This window comes from Podarcis vaucheri, assembly GCF_965113315.1.
Source record: "Podarcis vaucheri genome assembly, chromosome: 13".
In the NCBI taxonomy this organism is placed as follows: Eukaryota; Metazoa; Chordata; class Lepidosauria; order Squamata; family Lacertidae; genus Podarcis; species Podarcis vaucheri.
The window spans coordinates 24,375,305-24,394,860 of record NC_138751.1 but is presented as its reverse complement, the minus strand read 5'-3'; the positions used below and the strand labels follow the sequence as shown (position 1 = coordinate 24,394,860).

Genomic DNA, 19,556 nt, shown 5'->3' with positions numbered 1-19,556 from the left:
GTTAATTATGTGTGTGGTCTAAAACCACTGAGCCTCTTGGGCTTGCCGATCAGAAGGTCGGCGGTTCGAATCCCCACAACGGGGTGAGTTCTCTTGCTTTGTCCCAGCTCCTGCCAACTAGCAGTTTGAAAGCATGCCAGTGCAAGTAGATAAATAGGTACCACTGTGGCGGGAAGGCAAACGACATTTCTGTGCGCTCTGGCTTACGTCACAGTGTTGAGTTATGCCAGAAGCTGTTTAGTCATGCTGGCCACATGACCTGGAATAATAATAATAATAATAATAATAATAATAATAATAATAAAAAATTTATTATTTGTACCCCGCCCATCTGACTGGGTTTCTCCAGCCACTCTGGGCGGCTTCCATAGAAACCAAAAAACATTAAAAACTTCCCTGAAAGCTGGAAAGCTGTCTGTGGACAAATGCCGGCTCCGTTGGCCTGAAAGCCAGATGAGTGCTGCAACCCCATAGTCGCCTTTGACTGTACTTAACCGCCCAGGGGTCCTTTACCTTTACCTTAGTTTAACATATACTTAGAATTTAAATTAGCATCTCTCAGTAGTTTACATTCAGACACAATGACAATCCATCATGTGAGGGTGTGCTTTCCCTTCCCCTTCTTTTGCACACAAGGGAAAAGAGATTAGGAGATTTTATTTTGCAGCAGAACATAGTTTGGGTTCTGGATTTGAGGGCAATATGGTTTGCACAAATCAGTAGTTTGGTGCATTTAGAATCTATCTGAATCAGCAGGCTAGAAGCAGAAGCTAATCTCAACACCCACAAGGGGATGATGAAGAGAAGGAACAGCACACATCTTTTTATGTCGAACTCTGAATCTAACCATTGCCTCTGTTATCCTTACATGCCAGAATTATCTCCATACTTGCAGATGCAGGGGCAGAGGCTGAAAGGGCGGTGGATTACCAGAGACAAGTGGGTTCATAACAGAGGCAGGGTTTGAACTCCTGCCTTGACCATTGGCCTCTACTTCTGTGTATGTGTGTGTGTGTGTAAGCATGTAAAACTCCCTGTGGCTTTGGGGTGATTTTTAAGGGTAACCTTTTTGGTGTTTTAGAAACCCATCACCACCAGGCCTGGATTCTGATATTGTGGCCTGATTGACAGACCTGGACACCAATAAGCTTAGTGTGACCTGCCTCAAAGTTTTCATTTGGTGGTTGTTGCTGACTCCCATCTTGAATCTTGACTAGAAACTCACCGTTCCATCTTTTACAGTGATTTGAATTCAAAACCTAGAAATCCATAAAGTCCAAACCTCTTGAACAGCCTAACAACAAGAATACTCTACCTGCCCATAACAATGTTAATTTAATAAGTTGCTGAGATGCCTTTTTTAAAGGTGATGTTATGAAAGCAATTCAGACCTCAGAGCCCAGAATGAGAGATATCAACAAGTTTGGTCTCAGTTTTATGACACTCTTAATGTGCCCTGGAGACACCTCATCAGTTGTGGACAGATAGAATTGACCAAGGCTTAAGTACCTTCCTCTCGGATACATTTGAAATTAGCTGTTAAAACCACATTTAAACCATACAATCAAAATAGGCCAGTCATTCTTGTGGAAACAAATTGATCTCTGACTTTGACTTTCCAAGCTATTCTTTAAGCTCTACAGATCACCACAGATCCTGCACGTTCAGGGCTCTTCCACTAGAGGGCATGGAGGAGTAAGAGACTAGGCTCCCTTTGCCAAATTCAGATTTCACCCCCAACTACCGGTAAAAAACTGGGTGGGAGTCCAGAGGTAACAGAGGACACCTGTGCAGAGAAGCAAGGAAGGGAAGGGTCCTGCCTTGGTGCAATCAGGTGTTATGGTTGAAAGTTACCTCAGAAAAGGTGGAGACTCCATAATCTGGGAAACTATTGTGGATCTTTCCCCAATTATATAGTTTTATGATTTTTGTCAGTAAGGCCTGTAAGAAAAAAGTTGCAGGGTTGAGTGCTTTCTGTCCAGGATACTCTATTCTCCCTCATTTTCTAGTCCCCCTCTCCCCACACACACAATGGGGAACATATTTTGGCCACAGTGCACAAAGTCTTCATTGCACACTCCTCTTTTTTTGTTGATGGGGAGAAAGGTTTTGAAACTTTTCTGTACTTCTGCAAACATTCTGCCATTAACTTGGGGTTGTCATATTTCAGAAAGTGAAAATCAGTACACAAAAGTTGCTCTTTTTTTTTGGCAATGTTGAGCTTTTTTCGGCTTTGCCCAAAGTTGTTGAGGTTTTTTTCCACACACACACAGAAAAACATTCCCCCCTGGCTATTTTTAAGGAAAATTGGCAAAGACGATACTGCCGATATGGATTGCCACACATCTGGATTTTATGCCCAGACACTGCTTTTGACTGCAGTATTCTGGGTATGTCTGGGAAATTCCAGACGTAGGTCAACCCTAGTTAACTTTTCTGAGTGTATAGTGCCCTTTTGACTACATAAGCAACAACACAGCCTGAACGTCAAAAGTATCTTATTCACACATACACACACGTACTGGCCTATGCTGACAAAATGGCTATTCTCATGAGGCATAAAAATCAGAAATGGCACCCCTAGGCTAGCCCCCATTTATGTGACATGTAAAAGTGTTGTAAACGAAGGCCATCTCATGGAAGCTAGCTGGTATCACCTATTCGGGACACAGTCCTATAAAACCTGGCAATTCAGATATGTAAAGCATACTTTATATACGCCATCACAAAAATACTTAGGTATATATATTACAAATTAACTCAGTTGGTAAAGCATGAGACTCAGTCTCAAGGTCAAGGGTTTGAGTCCCCCGTTGAGCAGAAAGTTTCCTGTATTGCAGCAGGTTGGACTCGATCCTTGCGGTCCCTTCCAACTCTACAATTCTATGATGAAGTGACATCAACAATAATAAAATAGTATCAAAACATGACAAAATTGGACAGGGTAGGCGGTGGAGAGATATGACAAAGAGTCAGAGAAACAATATAAAAATAATCTATTTATTCCAAACATGATACTTTTCAAATATAATGGTGTCTATCAAGGGCCTTAAGACTGCAATTCTGTAGTCACTTGCTGGTCAGGAAGTCCCATTGTGCATAACAGGTTTTACTTTCAAGTACTTGAACTGTAAGGCCACGTTCCTATACCCACCAACGTAAAATAAGGCCCATTGAATTCCATGGGACTTACATGCATTGGTCTAGGATTGTATTGCAAATCCTGTCAACCATCCAATTTATAAAACACAACGTCTTTCCCTTGGGAGGTTGCCTCACTGACATTTCAAACCATTTTCTTCCTCATCAAGATCCCACTTTACACACAAACATGTAGCCTGTTAAGAGTTGATGGGGAAAAGAAAAAATTACATCATCAAGGGAAACCCCTTTAGAACATGTAACAACGTTTCTCTCTCTCTCTCTCTCTCTCTCTCTCTCTCTCTCTCTCTCTCCTCTGTAATTCACGCAGTAACTAACTCCCAAGGGCAAAGCATTTCACAGCCAAGCTGAAAATATCTACTTTCTTAAAATACATATTCTATCGGATGAGAACCTACTATCAAGGCTGCCTCTTGCATAATCACAGTCATTATTCAGTCTGGCAATTCATTGCCAAAGTGGATATTTCAGCTTGGCTGAGGAAGAATAAGAATATGTATGTCATAAATACACTGAGAAAATAAGATATAAGGTTCTAACCTTCAGAGATATAATGTATTATTCTGCACTCTGCACTTTCCTGAGGGCTGAGGAGTGCTGGGGTACTGCCACTGGGTCCCCCCTTTTTTGAATGAAGCATTCCTTGGGGATTTAAGATGTCTGCAATATGCAACTTATTGTTAAATGCAGAAGTACATGGAAGCAAAGAGGCATACCTGAAGCACAGAGGGGTCTGAAAAGAGGGTGCTGGCGAGCTCCCAAAGATACAGTTTCAGTTCCAGCTAGAAACTTGAAACTCTTGAACCCCTGGCCCTGAGTTGAAGAGTCCCATGCGCTACCAACTGAGCCATCCATGTATGTACATGCAGTACCCAAGCAGTTGGATCTAGCCACTGTTTCTGGACCCAGAGAGAGTGATGCTACGTCAGAGACATTGTGGTGAATTAAAATGTCGGCTGGAATTAGCTTCTCAGAGCACCAGGCTGAATCTTTTTTTTAAACTCAAGCAGGGCTCAGGGCAGGTGAGACTTGCAAGGATGTTGAGGCCTGGCTGCTGCCCAAGGATGCCAGGTTGAGCTTGCATCTTCCAAACTGCCAACTGTGGTCTCTCCCCCTCGCCGCCCCCTCATGCCAGCTTTGCTTGTGGATAAAATATCCACAACCATAAAGATTAAGGGCTGGGGTGTGTGTCATATTTAAGCAGATTTTAAGCCAGTGGTGAGTGGTCAATTACAATGAATGGGGCACTGCTTCACCAAGCTCAGTGTGCCCTCAACCAACCACCAGCTTGCCTGTCATCTTGCAACCAGTCCGGGGGGTAGCGTTGCCTATCAGCTTCCTGCTCCTTAGCCCTCTCCACCACCACCTGTGGGTCTGCCTGCCTTCTGCTCCAGCGGTCCCAATGGGCCTCAGCCACCAGTACTTTCATGCAAATAAGCATGCTTTGTGTTTCTTTCCAATTTTTCGCTCCATCGATGGAGATGGGCTAAGCTTATGCAGTGAATTAGCCACTTGGTTCATTGCAAAATCAGGGGGGGGGGAATACTTTAGGACGATGCAAAAATCTTCATCTTTTGAATTCAAGTGGACAAGGAAAGGCTGAGGAGGGGGTGTCAGGTGATGGAGTTAACAACAACAAGCATTCCAGCCGCAGCGAGTGGGACAAAGCAATGCTCACAGCAACAAGGCCTGCTTATGAATGAGACTCACAACATCTGATTCACATTATTTCCACCCATGCACATTTCTTTTTTGTTTAAAGCCAGGGTCAGCGAGGGCTGTATAGACTGTGCGGGACATTCTGTTAATGATTTGCCTTTGGGTCGCTGCTGCTGCTGCTGAGGCACATGAGAAGATTAATAAAGACCTTCTGAAGAAGAAGCAGGCAGGCTGAGCTTGGGGCAAGCAGGTGGGAGATTTAGCTGCCCGCTACTCTTCGGAAGTAGACGTTATCCCGCTCATCCCTGCAATTTTGCTGCGGTTTCCTGGAACTTCTCCTGCTCCCCGCACATCCAAGAAAGCCATATTATTGCACAGGTGAGTAAGCAGATTTAGAGGAAATTGTGTGTATGTGTGTTCATGCAAATGCAACATCAAGCTTACTATCTCAAGAAGCTTGCTATGCTCCACTTCCTGCTGGGCATTGGCTGGTTCGCCTGTGGCCCTTACAGTTTCTACATGCTGTGGGGCAAAGAGGGCTCATGTATCAGTACTTCACAGCACACAGAAACAGCATTAAAGCAGGGTCCACACAAGGAAATACCTACTATTGGGTCCCGTTCAGTACTCTGGTTACTGGTTCCATATAGGCCCTAGTTCACATTCCCAGATATGAGGGGCAAAGGGCCATCTGGCTCATTCAGGAATATTCCAGGCCTGCTTCCTGATTGTCACCTCTTATTAAAACAACAACAACCAGACCTTTTTTCTTTCTTTTTTTACTTTTGGAGAGGGAAGGAACAGTGTGAGACAATATTGTTGTTGCTAACAGAATACACCAACACCTGCAATAATATAGAAAAAGAAGGAGGTGCATATTTTGAGTTGCTCCCCAAATCATGACGATCACTTCACTGAACCATCATTGTGCAGCAGCTAGGAATACTAATGCCTGGCTTTAGCTAGTGCACCAAAGCTAGCCATGCCCTTGTAACCTCCAAGTTTGACTACTATGATCTGTCCTTCAAGTTGGTTCAGGAATTGAAACTAGTGCCACGGTCAGGATGCTTATGGGAGTGGCAGGCTGGGTATAAATCCCATTTTAAAGCAGCTTCCCTGGTTACAGTTGTTTTCTAGGCCCAGTTCAAGGTGCTTACAGTTACAGTCCTGGACAGTGTGGGGCCCAAAGGTATAAGAGAATGTCTTCTTTGAATACGGATCTATGGATGAGGTTTGCTGTTGGCCCCACACAGGAAAGAAGTATGTAGTGCTGTGGCCTATGAAGAGCTTGTTCAATGGCATCTCCACATCTATGGAAAGCTCTCCTCACTGAGGTGCACCTAGCTTGGCTCAAGGGCTTTCATGACTGTCCACAGCTTAGTGGAGCAAGGAGACTTTTATGGCTGACCTCCCTGCAGTTCCCTCCATTGGTCAGGGCACAGTGATGGCAAACCTCCATTCAAAACCATTGTGTGCTTGGATCCTGACACCTGAACACACTCTACAGTAGACCCACCTTACTACATCAAGAAACCACAGTTTCACTGGTGCTTTGTCCCCATGTTGAACTCTCTTTTTTTGCTCCATAGGAGATGGCTGTCCAGTATGTCCATTATAAGGGGATAAAGTTCCCCCCAGGATATAACTCTGTGGAGAACCTTTGTTTTGCTGAGAATGAGTTTGAAGTGCGAGATGACGACATCTTCAATGTGACTTACCCCAAGTCTGGTAGGAGTGGGATTCCTGCTCAGGAATCGGGTGGGGAATGGGATTTCAAAACAGAAAGACATTCTACATTTGTACAGAATCACAGAATGCAGAGCTCTGCCCATTATGTTTGGACCTACTATGAATTCAGGCCAGCTTTGTCCTAAACAAATTATTACAATGCCATCTTTTCTCGTGCACTTGCAAAAATGTAGCTGTTTTTATGTGCTTCTGTAACTTGCTTCCCACCCCTGGAAACATTTGTAGTTGTTTAGTTTTTAGGCGGGGGAATTAAAGGACAACATAACTGAATCTGGAAACTGGATAATTAAGACGATGGCCTTAACATTCTTTAGAAAGACTTAAGGTTTTAAATTCTGTAATAGCAGCCTTAAACACCGAATTTCAGAAAATAAACATGGGATTGCTCAGAATCCAAAATCAAACTTGCTTGGTTCAGAACTGATTGAGATTCAAATGTTGCTTGAATTTGAATGTTTGGGAAATGTTATTAAGGATGTAATCCTCTATCCACTTTCCTGTGAGTAAACCCCATTGAACTCAAAGGGATGCACTTATGAGTTGGCATGTACAGGAAGGTTTGCACTGCATATTTTGTAATCAAAGCCTGGTTTTCCTCTTCACCACTCCCACTCCCAAATTTTGAACCAGATTTAGATGTAGGAATTGTGATGGATTGCTTTGCAAATGGTTTTGGGCCAGCCACTGTTAGAAAAGGATGGTGTGCTTGGCTTAAAGTAAAATGAATTTGTGGATACCGACAAAATAACAATCCTCGTTAAACCTGTGGATTTCTTTCTTTTTTTCCTTCATCAAGGAACAGTGTGGATGATTGAGATCCTCAGCTTGATCCTCAATGGAGGTAATCCAAGCTGGAATCAATCTGTGCTTAATTCTTGTCGTGCCCCCTGGTTCACCACCCAGCTAGGCCTGGAGGCAGCGCATCTCCTCCCACCCCCACGGCTGCTCACCTGTCACCTCCCCATTCATATCTTCCCCAAAGCCTTCTTCAGCTCCAAAGCTAAGGTGAGTAAATGGTGAGGAGCTGAATATGGAGTTGGCTGGGGTCCTGTCAAAGAGCCTAGGGGCACTGCCATGGTGATCGCTTGTGCATGAAGGGAAGGACATATTTGAAAGTGGAAAATAACATTTGTAGTATTGTAGGTCCAGCCCATTCAGCATGAAAAACTCCATGTTGGGTGTGCAGCTTATTTACAGGGGTAGGGGAAAGTTTTGTCATTAAAGTTGTGGTTATAACTCCAGGCCCGACTTCTTTTTTGCTTCAAGTACCTTAAGCTATTTTCATTGCAAGGACTCGAAAACCAAAATTATAACTACATAGTATAGTTAGTTAAAGTGATCAGTGTTGGTGTTGCCATATTCACCAATGAACCATATTCCAGGTCTCGTCTGTACCTGCCCTTAGCACCTCACTGTTACCACGCTGAATGGCAAAAGCCATTTTTCACCGCAGAGGTTCAGCCTTGGATCATGCAAAGTTCCAAATTTTACAATATAAAGCCCAGGTGGTTTCCTTGTAGTCACCCTAAGACAGTGTTCACCCACTGATAATGCCCCACCTCCACCAATTAACAGAAGTTTTCTCCCTTAGGTGGTGTACACATTGCGGGACCCCAGGGATGTACTTGTTTCTTACTATCATTTCTCCAAGATGTGTGTTCCCTTTGAGAACCCCGAATCCTTCAACCACTTCCTGGAGAGTTTCCTGAGTGGGGATGGTGAGTTGGATTGAGGGTGGGTGGCCAGAGGAGGAGGAAGAAGGGACATTTGGGTGTCCTTGGTGGGTGTCCTTGGGACATTTGGGTGTCCTTGGTGGAAATCCAGTTCACACACCCAGCAGTTCATTGCCACAAGATGCAATGAGGGTCCACTCGCTCAGGTGGCTTTCAAAATAACAGCTGAGACTAATTTATAGGGCATGGTTTATCTATAGGTTTTGAGCTGTGGCAGCCACAAGGGAAACTCCTTATGCCTATGGCGCTCCAGATATTGTTGGACACCCACACCATATATTTAAAGCACTTTTGCATTAACAGTCATGCCTTCCCCCAAGGAATCAAATCAAATCCTGTTGTGTGGTTGCTTACCTGCATAACTCTATCTGTATGTGCAGAGACGTGCCTTTTCGGACCCTTGGATGCATGTGTGGCAGTCAGGGTCAGGACCAGCAAGGTGCAGTGACATTGGGGCCAGGCCAGCAGGCTTGGACCCATTCCCCCTTCTGTGCATTATCTTTACTCATGGAGAGAACATAGGAAGCTTCCTTATTCTGAGCCAGACCATTGGTCTACCTAGCCCAGTACTGGTCTACAATGACTGGCAGTGGCTCTCCAGGGATTCAGACAAGGGAAATTCCCAGTCCTACCTGAAGATGCCAGAGATTGAACCTGGCACCTTCTGCCTGCAAAGCAGATGCTCTACCAGTGAGCTACATCCCTTCCTTGTAAAAAAAAAAGGGGGTTTCTGTAAAAAGTAATTCCACCACCCATCACTGATGTCTCTATCTCCGTGTATTCCTTGGTGCAGTACCTTTTGGATCGTGGTTTGACCACATCACAGGTTGGATGAAGCTGAAAGGCAAAAGCAACCTCCTTTTCATCAGCTACGAGGAGCTGAAGCAGGTGAGAGCATGGGGCAGATCCCACCCTTTCCAAGGTTTCTGTAAAGCATCCTCCCCATTGGTAGAAAAATGAATGCAAACCTATTCCATGCGTTCTTCATTGGTAAGACAAATGAGACAATGTTTTAGCAACGTGAAAAACAGGGCTGAATTCAATGCTACACACATGTAGTTCTACCCGCACAGCAGGACTTCCTGTTCTTCTCCTTGTACCTCACCCCCAATCTGTTCCAGAGGGTCCCCCAACTTAATGGAGCAGATTTTGAGGTTGCAATGGGGAGCAGGGGGCTGCAAGAGAGAGGAGGGGGAGATTCCACTGTCCAAGTGGAAGTTTATAGACCAAGCAGAATGGCCATGCTAGTAGGGTTGCCCTTCAGACACAAAAGTAGTTTCTGAGCTATTTTTAAGGAAATTTGCCAAAATATACACTTCCGACATGGGTTACAATGCATCTGGATTTTCTTGGACATTTCAGCAATTTGCGCCTGGACACTGTTTCCGACATCCAAATCCTGACTATGTCTGGCAAATTCCGGATGTATGGCAGCCCTAGGCGTTGGATGCAACCCAGAATTCAAAAATGTCTGCTAGGTGATGGAGGGGAAAGACAATTTACACAGGAACCTCCCATACACCAAGCCAGATCATCGCTCCATCTAGCTCAGTCTACTGCACTGCCCCACAGGTTTCAAACAAGAGCCTTTCCCAGCCCAACCTAGTGATGCCAGGGACCTTTTCTGAGCAAAGCATGTGCTCTTCCAGTTGCCCTATGTCGCCTCCCATTTTTATTTCATTCATCCCACGAGTCACAACCTGTATTCCTTTTCCATTGTTATCAGTTCTTAAACTGCATTCTAAACATCACTTAAGCTGCAGTCATGGACACACTTTCCTTGGAGCAAGTCCCCAGAGTAGACATGTACAGGATCGTGTTGTTCTTTATTTAAAGCGCTACCTCCTACTCATTTCCCCCGAGGTTGTTGCATTGGATATTGCAGTATCATAAACAGGCAGACACCATTATTAATATATGGTGAAACCTCTAGAAGCTGTCTCTAGTCTTTCGTCTTGGCTGTGATTATATCTCAGGTTTTGTGCAAAAATTAGAACCCAGGGCATGATAACAGAGAGGTTTGGGGTTAACTGGGAAACTGATTCTCTGGCTGTGCTCAGGATAAATAGGGCTTTGTATATTCTGCAGTTTTCTGACATGATGCAGGATGAGTGCACCATGAGTATCTCAGATTTCATTAAAACACACACTTCAGGATACAAAACCTTAAGACTGAAATTAGGTATCAAAGAACATAGGTCTTACTTTTTCTGCTGCCTAGAACACTAGTCCCCTCTGTATCTGTTCAGGACCTGTTTGGTATTGTGGAACGCCTCTGCCATTTCCTAGGGAAAGAGCTTGATGAGGCAGCGATTACATCAGTGGTGGAGAACACTTCCTTCGAAGCCATGAGGAGGAATGACATGTGCAACTCAACAATGCTTCCCAAGGAATTTATGGACCAAGAGAAAGGGACCTTCCTGAGGAAGGGTGAGGCTTGCTCCAGTAGCTTTTCCGTAGTTTCAGAGGAGATGGGGAAGAAGGGGCATGGCAGACAGATCACGGATAAAGGAACAATCCAGCCACAGTGCCAACAAAGGTGAGAGAATTTGGGTGGCACCACCAGTGATCTTGCACAATCAAATATGGCTGGGGCGAAGATGGAGTGAGGACAGGAGTGGGATGTGTGTGTGGTGACACAGCAGAATCTGGTGACACAGCAGAATCCTCTCCATGTCAGCAAGACCAGAGACGCGCCACCCCAAAAACATTTATATTAATCAGTGCTGAGGCCCATACCCCTAAATTAAAAACCAGGTGATAATTAGCATGCATTAGTGCAACAGTAGAGCATCAGGTTGTTAATGGGGTGGGAGAGAGCAATGCAGTATCTTCACCATTGCCTAACAGGCAGGCAGTGACAAAATAGAAGGGGAAAGTTAAGCAACTTGAGAAGATCTTGGCTGGCTGGCCATAACAGAGAGTCTAAATAAGTCTTCTGGCACACCAGCTCCATGGGAGAGAGAGAGAGAGAGAGAGAGAGAGAGAGATCTGAAGGCTTCTACTTTGACCTCTGACCTCCTGACTCTGCCTTTGCACTGGTCACTTTTCCCTTTGCTGGAAGTGTCCTGCACAATTTCATTGGCAATTACAGGCATCCTTTGATCTAGTAGCACTGATCTAGTAGCTTTTACAATGCTTATTTTCTCTGGCGGGCAGAGGAGCTGACTTGCAAAGTGCTGAGAAGCTCAGCTCCAGAGAAGTTTAATCAAAGGTAGTTTGAATTTAATTGTTGCCCGTGTCCTCATTTTCTAGGCATCTGTGGAGACTGGAAAACTCACTTCACGGTGGCACAGTCTGAATACTTTGACAAGGTTTACCAGGAGAAGATGGAGGGCCTGAAAGGAATATTCCCTTGGGAATACACTAGGCAAGAGAACCACTTGGGAAAAGGCCTTAATTTCTGAACTGAAAGATGCCGCAGCCTAAGCTTGTCTGTCTGTTACCAAGAAAGCCCTTCCTTAATCCTAAACCCTAAAGTAGAGGCACTTTTTGTAGGGGAAATGTATGTGCTCGGAGCAATTCATAACATTTTTTATAATTTCACATGCTTCAGGGTGCTGGATGTGAACACATGTTATGCTTCAGGGCACAGAGTGGCACATGATGTATCATGTGAAGGCATCTACTGCAGTCTTCTGGCTGAAACTGGACTGCATTGGAATAAGCAGGGGGAAACTGACGGAGGCTGCCTTAAGTTGCACAGAAGAAAACGGGGATCTAATCATGTTTCTTTCTCAAAAGAAATATTATTAAGGCAAGCAACGAACAGCAACTGAATATAGCGATGCAACACACTATTAATCTCAAGATGGTAAATAGCAAAAGAAAGGCAATTTTTTAAATAATAGTAATCAGTGCTTTTTTTTCTAAAAAATGTTTAGGGGTACAGTGGTACCTCAGGTTACATACGCTTCAGATTACATACGCTTCAGGTTACAGACTCTGCTAACCGAGAAATAGTGCTTCAGGTTAAGAACTTTGCTTCAGGATGAGAACAGAAATCGTGCTCCGGTGGTGCGGCGGCAGCAGGAGGCCCCATTAGCTAAAGTGGTGCTTCAGGTTAAGAACAGTTTCAGGTTAAGAACGGACCTCTGGAACGAATTAAGTACTTAACCCGAGGTACCACTGTACTCTCATTTTGACTCAAGAAAACCACCATTTTATAGTTCAAATAGGGAAAAAATAAATACAGTAAATGGACAAAAGTACAAAGATTCACAAGATGTTTAGGAGTATGTGTCCCCCAGCTTCCCCTCAAAAAAAAAGAACTGATAATAATAATTATAACAACCACCACCACCAGTTTTACAGACAACCACAACAGAGACCATATTTTAGAATCAACAGTGTGGATTTCAGAAAGTTATTATTCTAGAACGTTTGTGGGAAAGGGCTTCCGAACCCCATAAAATAAGCTTGAGGGAAGGATGGGTGGCAAAGGCAGAGAGGCCTGCAAAAGCATGTGTTTTGGGGGCAGCATTTTGATTTGAGCTAATCAGATGCCTTTCCTAACTAAACAGTTTTTAAAAATAAATAAATAAACGGATTAAATTTATTTGTTCTTTTGGCTGCAAATCTGGAACCTGATCAAAGTTAAGTCACTTGACTCCCACTCCTTCTCTATTGCCAGCTTTTCTGGGTATAGGCATCTCCATCCTGCCTTGTCCTCCTTTGCTTTCAGGCTTATTAGCTCTGCTCAGTCGAAAAGCCTGGAAAGTGTGTGTGTTTAAAGTTTTTCCTGGAATTTAAACTTGTTCTGAAAGGGAAACCTAGAAGAAAGTAGCCCCTCCCACTAGCTGGCATATGAAATACTGCTGATACAATGTCAGTCTGTTATGCGTGCGTTTGTGTGTGGCCCAGCTCCTATAAACTGGGGGGCGGAGGGGGGGATACAAAAACCCGCTTGGAACTCACATTCTTGGAATCTTGGAATGAGGGTTGGTTGCGGTTACTCACTGGCAAGGAAACCGTATGGTATACTCATAAGTGGCATGGCTCAAAAGTATAAAATTGGTGCAGGAGAAGAACCCCACCCCCTCCCTTGCACACAAAGACACACACACAATTTCCAATCCATTCTAATAGGTGTTTTCACATTGCGGGATTCCTCCCAGTGCCACATGCTGAGGACTGCCTTCCTGCCATACTCAAGAGCTTTATAGCAGCATCTGGCTTGTTAACAGGTTTTAGTGGACTGTTGTTTAGATGCAGCACGGTTCTTTAGATGTTATTGGTGTGAGAGAGAATTTTGAATGTGGAACTAGTAGATAGTAGTTTTCTTGGATTAATTAATGCCATGTTGTTGGGTACTTAAGGACCTGTCCTTATGCCTGTAGGCCTCCATCAAAATGATTCTGTTTTCATGGTTTGCGGCTCATAGCCCAAAGACAACGTCTCATTTCTGAACCGGAGAGGTGCTGGGGCTAAACTCTGCCTGGGAATTGCACCCCTGGAAGCCCCAAAGTGGCACTCTGCATGCGGTCAATAGCCATTCTCTTCTATATCAACCTGCTTGGACTCTGGCATTTCTATTGTCCCAAGGCAAGGGCATGAATCTCTTGGACTATAACCCGGGTCACTGGCCATGCCGGCTTGGGCTGGTGGGAATTGGACTCCAGCAACATCTGGAGGGCCACAGGTTCCCCGCCCTTGTTTATGGCCAAGCATCTGGTTTAAGTTAAGCCAAACAAGCAGTTCCTGAATTGGGGAGAGAGAGAGAGAGAGAGAGAGAGAGAAGGCTCTTAATGAAATCCATAAGGTCCATGTGACTTCTCCCAATTTTCCACAAATCATGATCCCGCCCAGCCTTCTAAAAACAGTAGCTACGTGGGGGACAACAGCACATAAACTAAGGACCCCTCTATCTCCGCTGTGGTCCAAGCACTACCCTGGGAGCTCGCATTTCTCAAACTGTCTCAGCATCATTTGCTTAAATCATTTTTCTCCGGGGAGTGAGAGCCCTTTTACCGGGCAGCCTCGTGGTCTAATGAGCCTCCTCCTCCTCCCCCCCTGCGTTAGAACAAGCGCGCTCTGCACACGCTCAGAAGCAGCCTGGCCTCTTGATTCGCAGACGTTCCGACATCGCCGGCCGAGCCCCGCCGCTGCAAAAGCGGGCTGGAGGGACTGAGCTGCCTCGAGCTGCAAGTCGAGGCGCGATCACCCGGCTGGGGGAACTTGTGGCTCGGCTCTCAAGGGCACTCGTAGGCGGAGAGCGGAGGCGTCGGCCGAGCCTGGTCCCCCTCCGTCCCTCCCTCCCTTCCCCTCCCCTCCCCTCGCCTGCCTGCCTCCCCTCCCCTTCCCCTCCCCGCTCACTCGGCGCTGCCGCAGTCGCGCCTCCACGTGCCCTTGGCCGGGCTCCGGCGGGGACTGCAGCTGCAGGCAGCCGTGGCGTCGGGGGCCGGGATTTCTGCCAGGGGGTGGCTCCAGGCTGGGCTAGAGCCGGCCAAGGCAGGGGGCGGGGGCGCAGCGCGGAGTTCGGAGGCGGCGGCGGCAGCGACAGAAGCAGCCGCCTCAGCAATAGATCAGGCGAGCCCGTCCCGTCGGTGAGCCCGCCTGTCTGCGCCATGGTGAGCCGCTGTGCGCTCTGCTGGGGGGCGGCGGGTGGGGGTCCGGGCTGGGCAGGTAACGTGGCCTCCGGGGGTAGGTGGGTGGGTTGCTAAGGGCAGTGGGGAGGTGGGCCACGTCGGGAGAGGAAAACTAACCTGACCGCCCCCCTCCCTTGAATGAAGCGCACTAACAGCGGGAATGAGGTGCCGGGCATCAGAGACGGCATTGCGATACTGGAGGGGGCGAGGGTGATGGGGATCAGGGTGGCTCGCCGCTGGAGGGAGCCCACAGCCCTGGGGGAGGGGGCAGGCGGGGGGCGGGGCAAGAGTTACTGTCAGGGGTGTAACTGGGGCTTGCAGCCGAATCGCAACCGTGTTTACTCGGGAGTAAGTACTACTGGCCAACCTCGCTGTGCGCACGCAGGACTTCTAAGTCTGCTCTTTAATTCCGAGTAGTTAAAAGAGATGGTGTGTGTCTCTTCCTTAACCGCGCCTCCCCTCCTGAATGCCTCATGCCTGCTGATGTGAGGGATCCCAGCCTAAGATTTGTGATTCTGGGTCGGGAACCCCGGTACTGTGGTGGTGGTTACTGATTTCTGGCCGTGCAGTACGAGAGTGTGGTTTTCAGCACCTGGCAGGAGTCTCTCTTTCCAAGGGATGCTCAAACAGAGAGTTTCCTTTGACGTTTCCTGCATCTGTAATTCGAACTAGAATCTACACTAACCAGAACACTCCTTTTGGTTTAGAATTGTGTGTCTTCATTCTGCTTTCTAGTCTACTCTTCTATCCTGCCTCCCTCCCCCCCTCCCTCCCTCATTAACAACACTCTCAAATGTTTTCGGACAAAAAAGGCATTGATAGAGTATATTATTGGGTGTGTGTGGGGGGAAACCTTACATTTTGGAGCGGGGATTAAGAGCAGCATAGCTAGCTGAAAGTTGGCTCTGAAGGAGACACCTGATCTCATTGCGTGTGTGGACCGGGCATTTGTTCTAGCTGGGCTCAGGTTGGTTGCTCCAAGCTGGAGGTGGTGGCAAGATACCTTTTCTTCCGGATTTAAACAAAGTCCTACGATCTGTGTGGGAGGACAGCAAAGGGGAACATATTTTAGTATCTTATTGCATGGCTGTCATTTATAGATCCAAAGAAACCCCAGAAAAGGTTGACCTGGTTCCTGGCTCCGTTGAAAAAGAACAATCTTTGGTGTGCACATCCATGCAAAGAATTGTGAGTGTAGTACTGCACACGATCTGTGAATACATGCTGCAAAACCACAGTAGGTGGTTCTTCAAAGGAAAAATGGCTAGATTGATACTTTTTAAGGCATTTGTTTGCTGCCTTATAACCTTGCTTGCCATTTTCCCATTGCAACTCTATTCCCCCACCCCAAAACACAAACACATGCTAGTTTCTACTCTTCCTCTTCCTCCTCAGCTGCTAGGTATGGGTTTAAATAGGTGGAACACATTTGGAAACCTGTGGAGCAAGGAAGGAATAGGACTGTGGCTTGGGCAGAGGTAACTGCCACTGAAAAGTGCCAAATAACCCCTTCCCTCCTTATTATCTCCCTCCCAGAACTGCTTGTCTTTAGAAGCAGCAGCTTTTATTTCACAAGTTTATGTGTAATTTGACTTTGATGGGCCTTGCACTCTCTTTTTGCTTTTGCAAGTTGACAGTGTGGCAGAGGGCCTGTCCCATAACCCCCATAATGGCTGTGTGGTCTAGGGGAGTACCAGTCAGGACACCGACTGGTGTGCTTCATGCGCCTCCTCTCAGTGCTCAGGGTTAAAAACAAAAGGCACCAGAGCTTTAATCCTGAAAGCGTAAACTGGAAGCCCCCTCTTTGTCAGGTGGGACCGTACAACACATGCTTCGCAAAGAAGAAACCCCAAGTTCAGTCTGTGGGGTCTTCAGATAAAAAGGACCAGGCAGCTGATAGGCCTATGCAAATTGTTTAACATTTTCTTGAGCAGATGGTCATTTTCATTATTGTTCTATACCACTTACAGTGTTGGTGTGTTTTTTTTAAAAAAATGTTTTTATAATGTTGTACACCATCCTCCTGACCTCCTATGAGAGGGCAGTGTAGAAATACTTCTGTGAATAGGTGGGTAGCAGGTGATGGGAAGAATGTTTGCCACAAACCAGAGCATTTTTCTACCTGAGGCAGAACAGGAAACAGAGTCCCTCCCACAAGCCACGGCCCCTAGGAGTATGTAATAAATAAGCAAAATAAAATAAATAAGAGTTTTCTGCTCTTTCAGGCAAACGAGACCAGTTGCCTCCACCCTGACTCATGGTGGAGCCGGCCTTCTGCTGAAACTGCTCAGTGCTACTCAAAGGAAACATCTCTGGGCTAGATGGGCAAATGAGCTAGCTTGGCATAAGGCAGACTCCTGTAATCCCAGGTGTGCGAGGGCTAGAATTGATTGTGAAGTCTTCTCCGAAAGGGAAAGGCACCGCACTTATTCATCAGGGTGGCTCGTAGGTAATTTTTTTCAGCTTCTTATTTTCTCCATGGAAACCATTCCCCTGGTACACAAATGTCTGCAGAAACACAAATGTCTGGCAGTCAGTGGTGCCCAGCAGCGATTTCTCAGATCAAGGTGGCGTTTTCTAAATGATGTGATTTTCCCCCTCCCTCCACACATTCAAAAAGTGGGTATCAACTGTGTTTTTAAATAGAAAGTTATCGGTTCTTGATGTATTTCAATCTAAGACTCTCTTCACTGGGGACTACCAGTAAAAAGGTAAAGGTAAAGGGACCCCTGACAATTAAGTCTAGTCACTAACGACTCTGGTGTTGTGGCATAACCACTAAACACAGGCATAGATCTGCAATGGTAATATTTACAAAAAAAAATTAAAGAGAGAAGAAAGTCAGTATATAAAATCATATCATAAATATTGCTAATATTAACATCTGTCATAAAAGTGACTTTAAAAAATAAGTATACTTGCTTGAAAAGAATAGGTGCACTAATGTGTGCCACATAAGTAGGGACAACGATGATAAGTAATGAGTTTAAACATTTTCCTACATTCTCTATTTTAAAAGCCATACAAAAACTAGTCCTCAGCACTCCAGCTAGGAAGAAGCAGAATTTAACACTGGCATTTAATTTTCTTAATGCAGGGGGTGCCAACATGGAGCCTTCCAGAGATGATGCTGAACTGAAGTTCCCATCATCCTTGGCTGTTGGCCATGCTGGCTGAGCCTGATGGGAGCTGGAGCCCAGCGAGATCTGAAGAGCATTATATTGGCTCCCGTGGACCTAAAGAGATAAAGAACAGCCTGTAACATCTTAGTCATACATGGAACCACTTCTTTAGACTTTCTATAACTTCCCTGATCATAAAAAATTGCTGCTGAATTATATATGGACTGAGTTCCTGGCTTACACAGTATATTGCTGGGCAGGCCACCCCAAGGCATTCTGCTACCTGAGGCGGAGCAGTCCCCCCAGGTGCTGAGTACCTAAAGCCAGCCAAGTTATTTTAGCACCCAAGGCAGAAAATTCCATGAACACCTCTCTGCTGCTGTTCCCTCACACTGTAATAATAGATTAGATAAGTAGCAATTTGCTGACCTTCCATGACACCCAAAATCAACTGCCTGAGGGGGCTGCCTCATTGCCTAATGGTAGGGCTGGCCGTACCTGATGCTAGTAAGAGAGAAGACTTGGTCACTTTTAGAAATGGAGGCAGTTCATACTCTGAGCAGTGAATCCCTTTGAGCAATCCTTGAAAGTTTACTTTGACCCATTGAAAACCACCGCTGTAGAATTAGATGAAAGACGGAGATCTGCCTCTGGTGTTTGATTGAGACGATGGCTTTTCCACCAACGCTAAGACATAATTTGTGCAATTACTGAGTGCTGTGTGCGTGCGTGCGTGCGTGCGTGCGTGCATGCATGTGTGAACTTGCTCCAAAACAGGGCATAATCTGACCAGGGTACAACCCCTGTGAAATGTTGCATGGTGTCCAAGAGACCATGTTGTGCACTAAGCGCTCCTCAGTTCCAGTCTGGAATTCTCTAGGTGATCTTAGGTAAGCTGCTCTCTCTTGGCCTCACCTGTAATATGGGGATAATAACTCACAGAGTTTTCCCTAAGGACTGGTGATGTTGAGTATGTGAAGCTTCTGGAGTCTGCTAAAAACACTATATGAATGCTAAATCTGATGATGACCTAGTGCAGAATGTATTTCCTTGACGGAAGGGCTGTAGCATAGTGGCAGAACATCTGCTTTGCTTGGGAAAGGTTCCAGGTTCAATTCCTGGTATCTCTAGGTAGGGCTGGGAGAGAATGCTGTCTGAAATCCTGGAGGGCCACTGATGGTCAGTGTAGACAACCCTGAGATGGATGGACCAATCGTCTGCATTCAGGGTAAGGCACCCTTTCCACTGAGTAATCCTAACTAGGCTGCTGTACACTGATTACATTAATCTTACACTTCCTCCCAGAAGCTTATACAGTGGTACCTCAAGTTACAGATGCTTCAGGTTACAGACTCCGCTAATCCAGAAATAGTACCTCGGGTTAAGAACTTTGTTTCAGGATGAGAACAGAAATTGCGTGGTGGCGGCGCGGCAGCAGCAGGAGGCCCCATTAGCTAAAGTGGTACCTCAGGTTAAGAACAGTTTCAGGTTGAGAATGGATCTCCAGAATGAATTAAGTTCTTAACCCGAGGCACCACTGTAGT

At 45.8% G+C, this 19,556-nt stretch overlaps 2 protein-coding genes across 6 annotated transcripts in view; both read left to right on the top strand.

Annotated features, from left to right (window-relative positions):
• Positions 1–2,289: 2,289 nt before the first annotated feature.
• On the top strand, positions 2,290–14,246 carry SULT2A1 (sulfotransferase family 2A member 1). 3 transcript variants are annotated; one of them, XM_082196619.1, is made up of 7 exons: positions 2,290–5,199; positions 6,414–6,549; positions 7,367–7,575; positions 8,162–8,288; positions 9,097–9,191; positions 10,553–10,733; positions 11,559–14,246. In XM_082196619.1, the coding sequence occupies exons 2-7, from the start codon at positions 6,414–6,416 to the stop codon at positions 11,708–11,710; spliced, it is 900 nt and encodes a 299-aa protein (XP_082052745.1). In that variant the 5' UTR covers positions 2,290–5,199; the 3' UTR covers positions 11,711–14,246. The 3 variants fall into 3 exon arrangements, with proteins under 3 accessions (XP_082052745.1, XP_082052743.1, XP_082052744.1); XM_082196617.1 differs by having other exon boundaries at positions 6,411–6,549; XM_082196618.1 differs by lacking the exon at positions 2,290–5,199 and having other exon boundaries at positions 5,344–6,549.
• A 393-nt stretch (positions 14,247–14,639) lies between these two features.
• Positions 14,640–19,556, top strand: part of ARHGEF40 (Rho guanine nucleotide exchange factor 40) — a 39,676-nt gene continuing 34,759 nt past the window's right edge. For all 3 annotated transcript variants that reach the window (XR_014213205.1, XM_082196607.1, XM_082196608.1), the window contains exon 1: positions 14,640–14,872. Coding sequence is in view for 2 of the 3 variants with exons in the window: in XM_082196607.1 (XP_082052733.1) it covers positions 14,870–14,872 (3 nt within the window). In the remaining variant the exon portion in view is untranslated. The remainder of the gene's footprint in view (positions 14,873–19,556) is intronic.

What these genes read in the sequence shown, in the direction of transcription:
- SULT2A1 (XM_082196619.1), top strand. Translation starts at nt 6,414, where the DNA reads ATGGCTGTCCAGTATGTCCATTATAAGGGGATAAAGTTCCCCCCAGGA. An exon ending in GAGTTTCCTGAGTGGGGATG is followed by an intron (nt 8,289 to 9,096) that starts GTGAGTTGGATT and finishes TCCTTGGTGCAG; the next exon opens with TACCTTTTGGATCGTGGTTT. An exon ending in AGGGACCTTCCTGAGGAAGG is followed by an intron (nt 10,734 to 11,558) that starts GTGAGGCTTGCT and finishes CTCATTTTCTAG; the next exon opens with GCATCTGTGGAGACTGGAAA.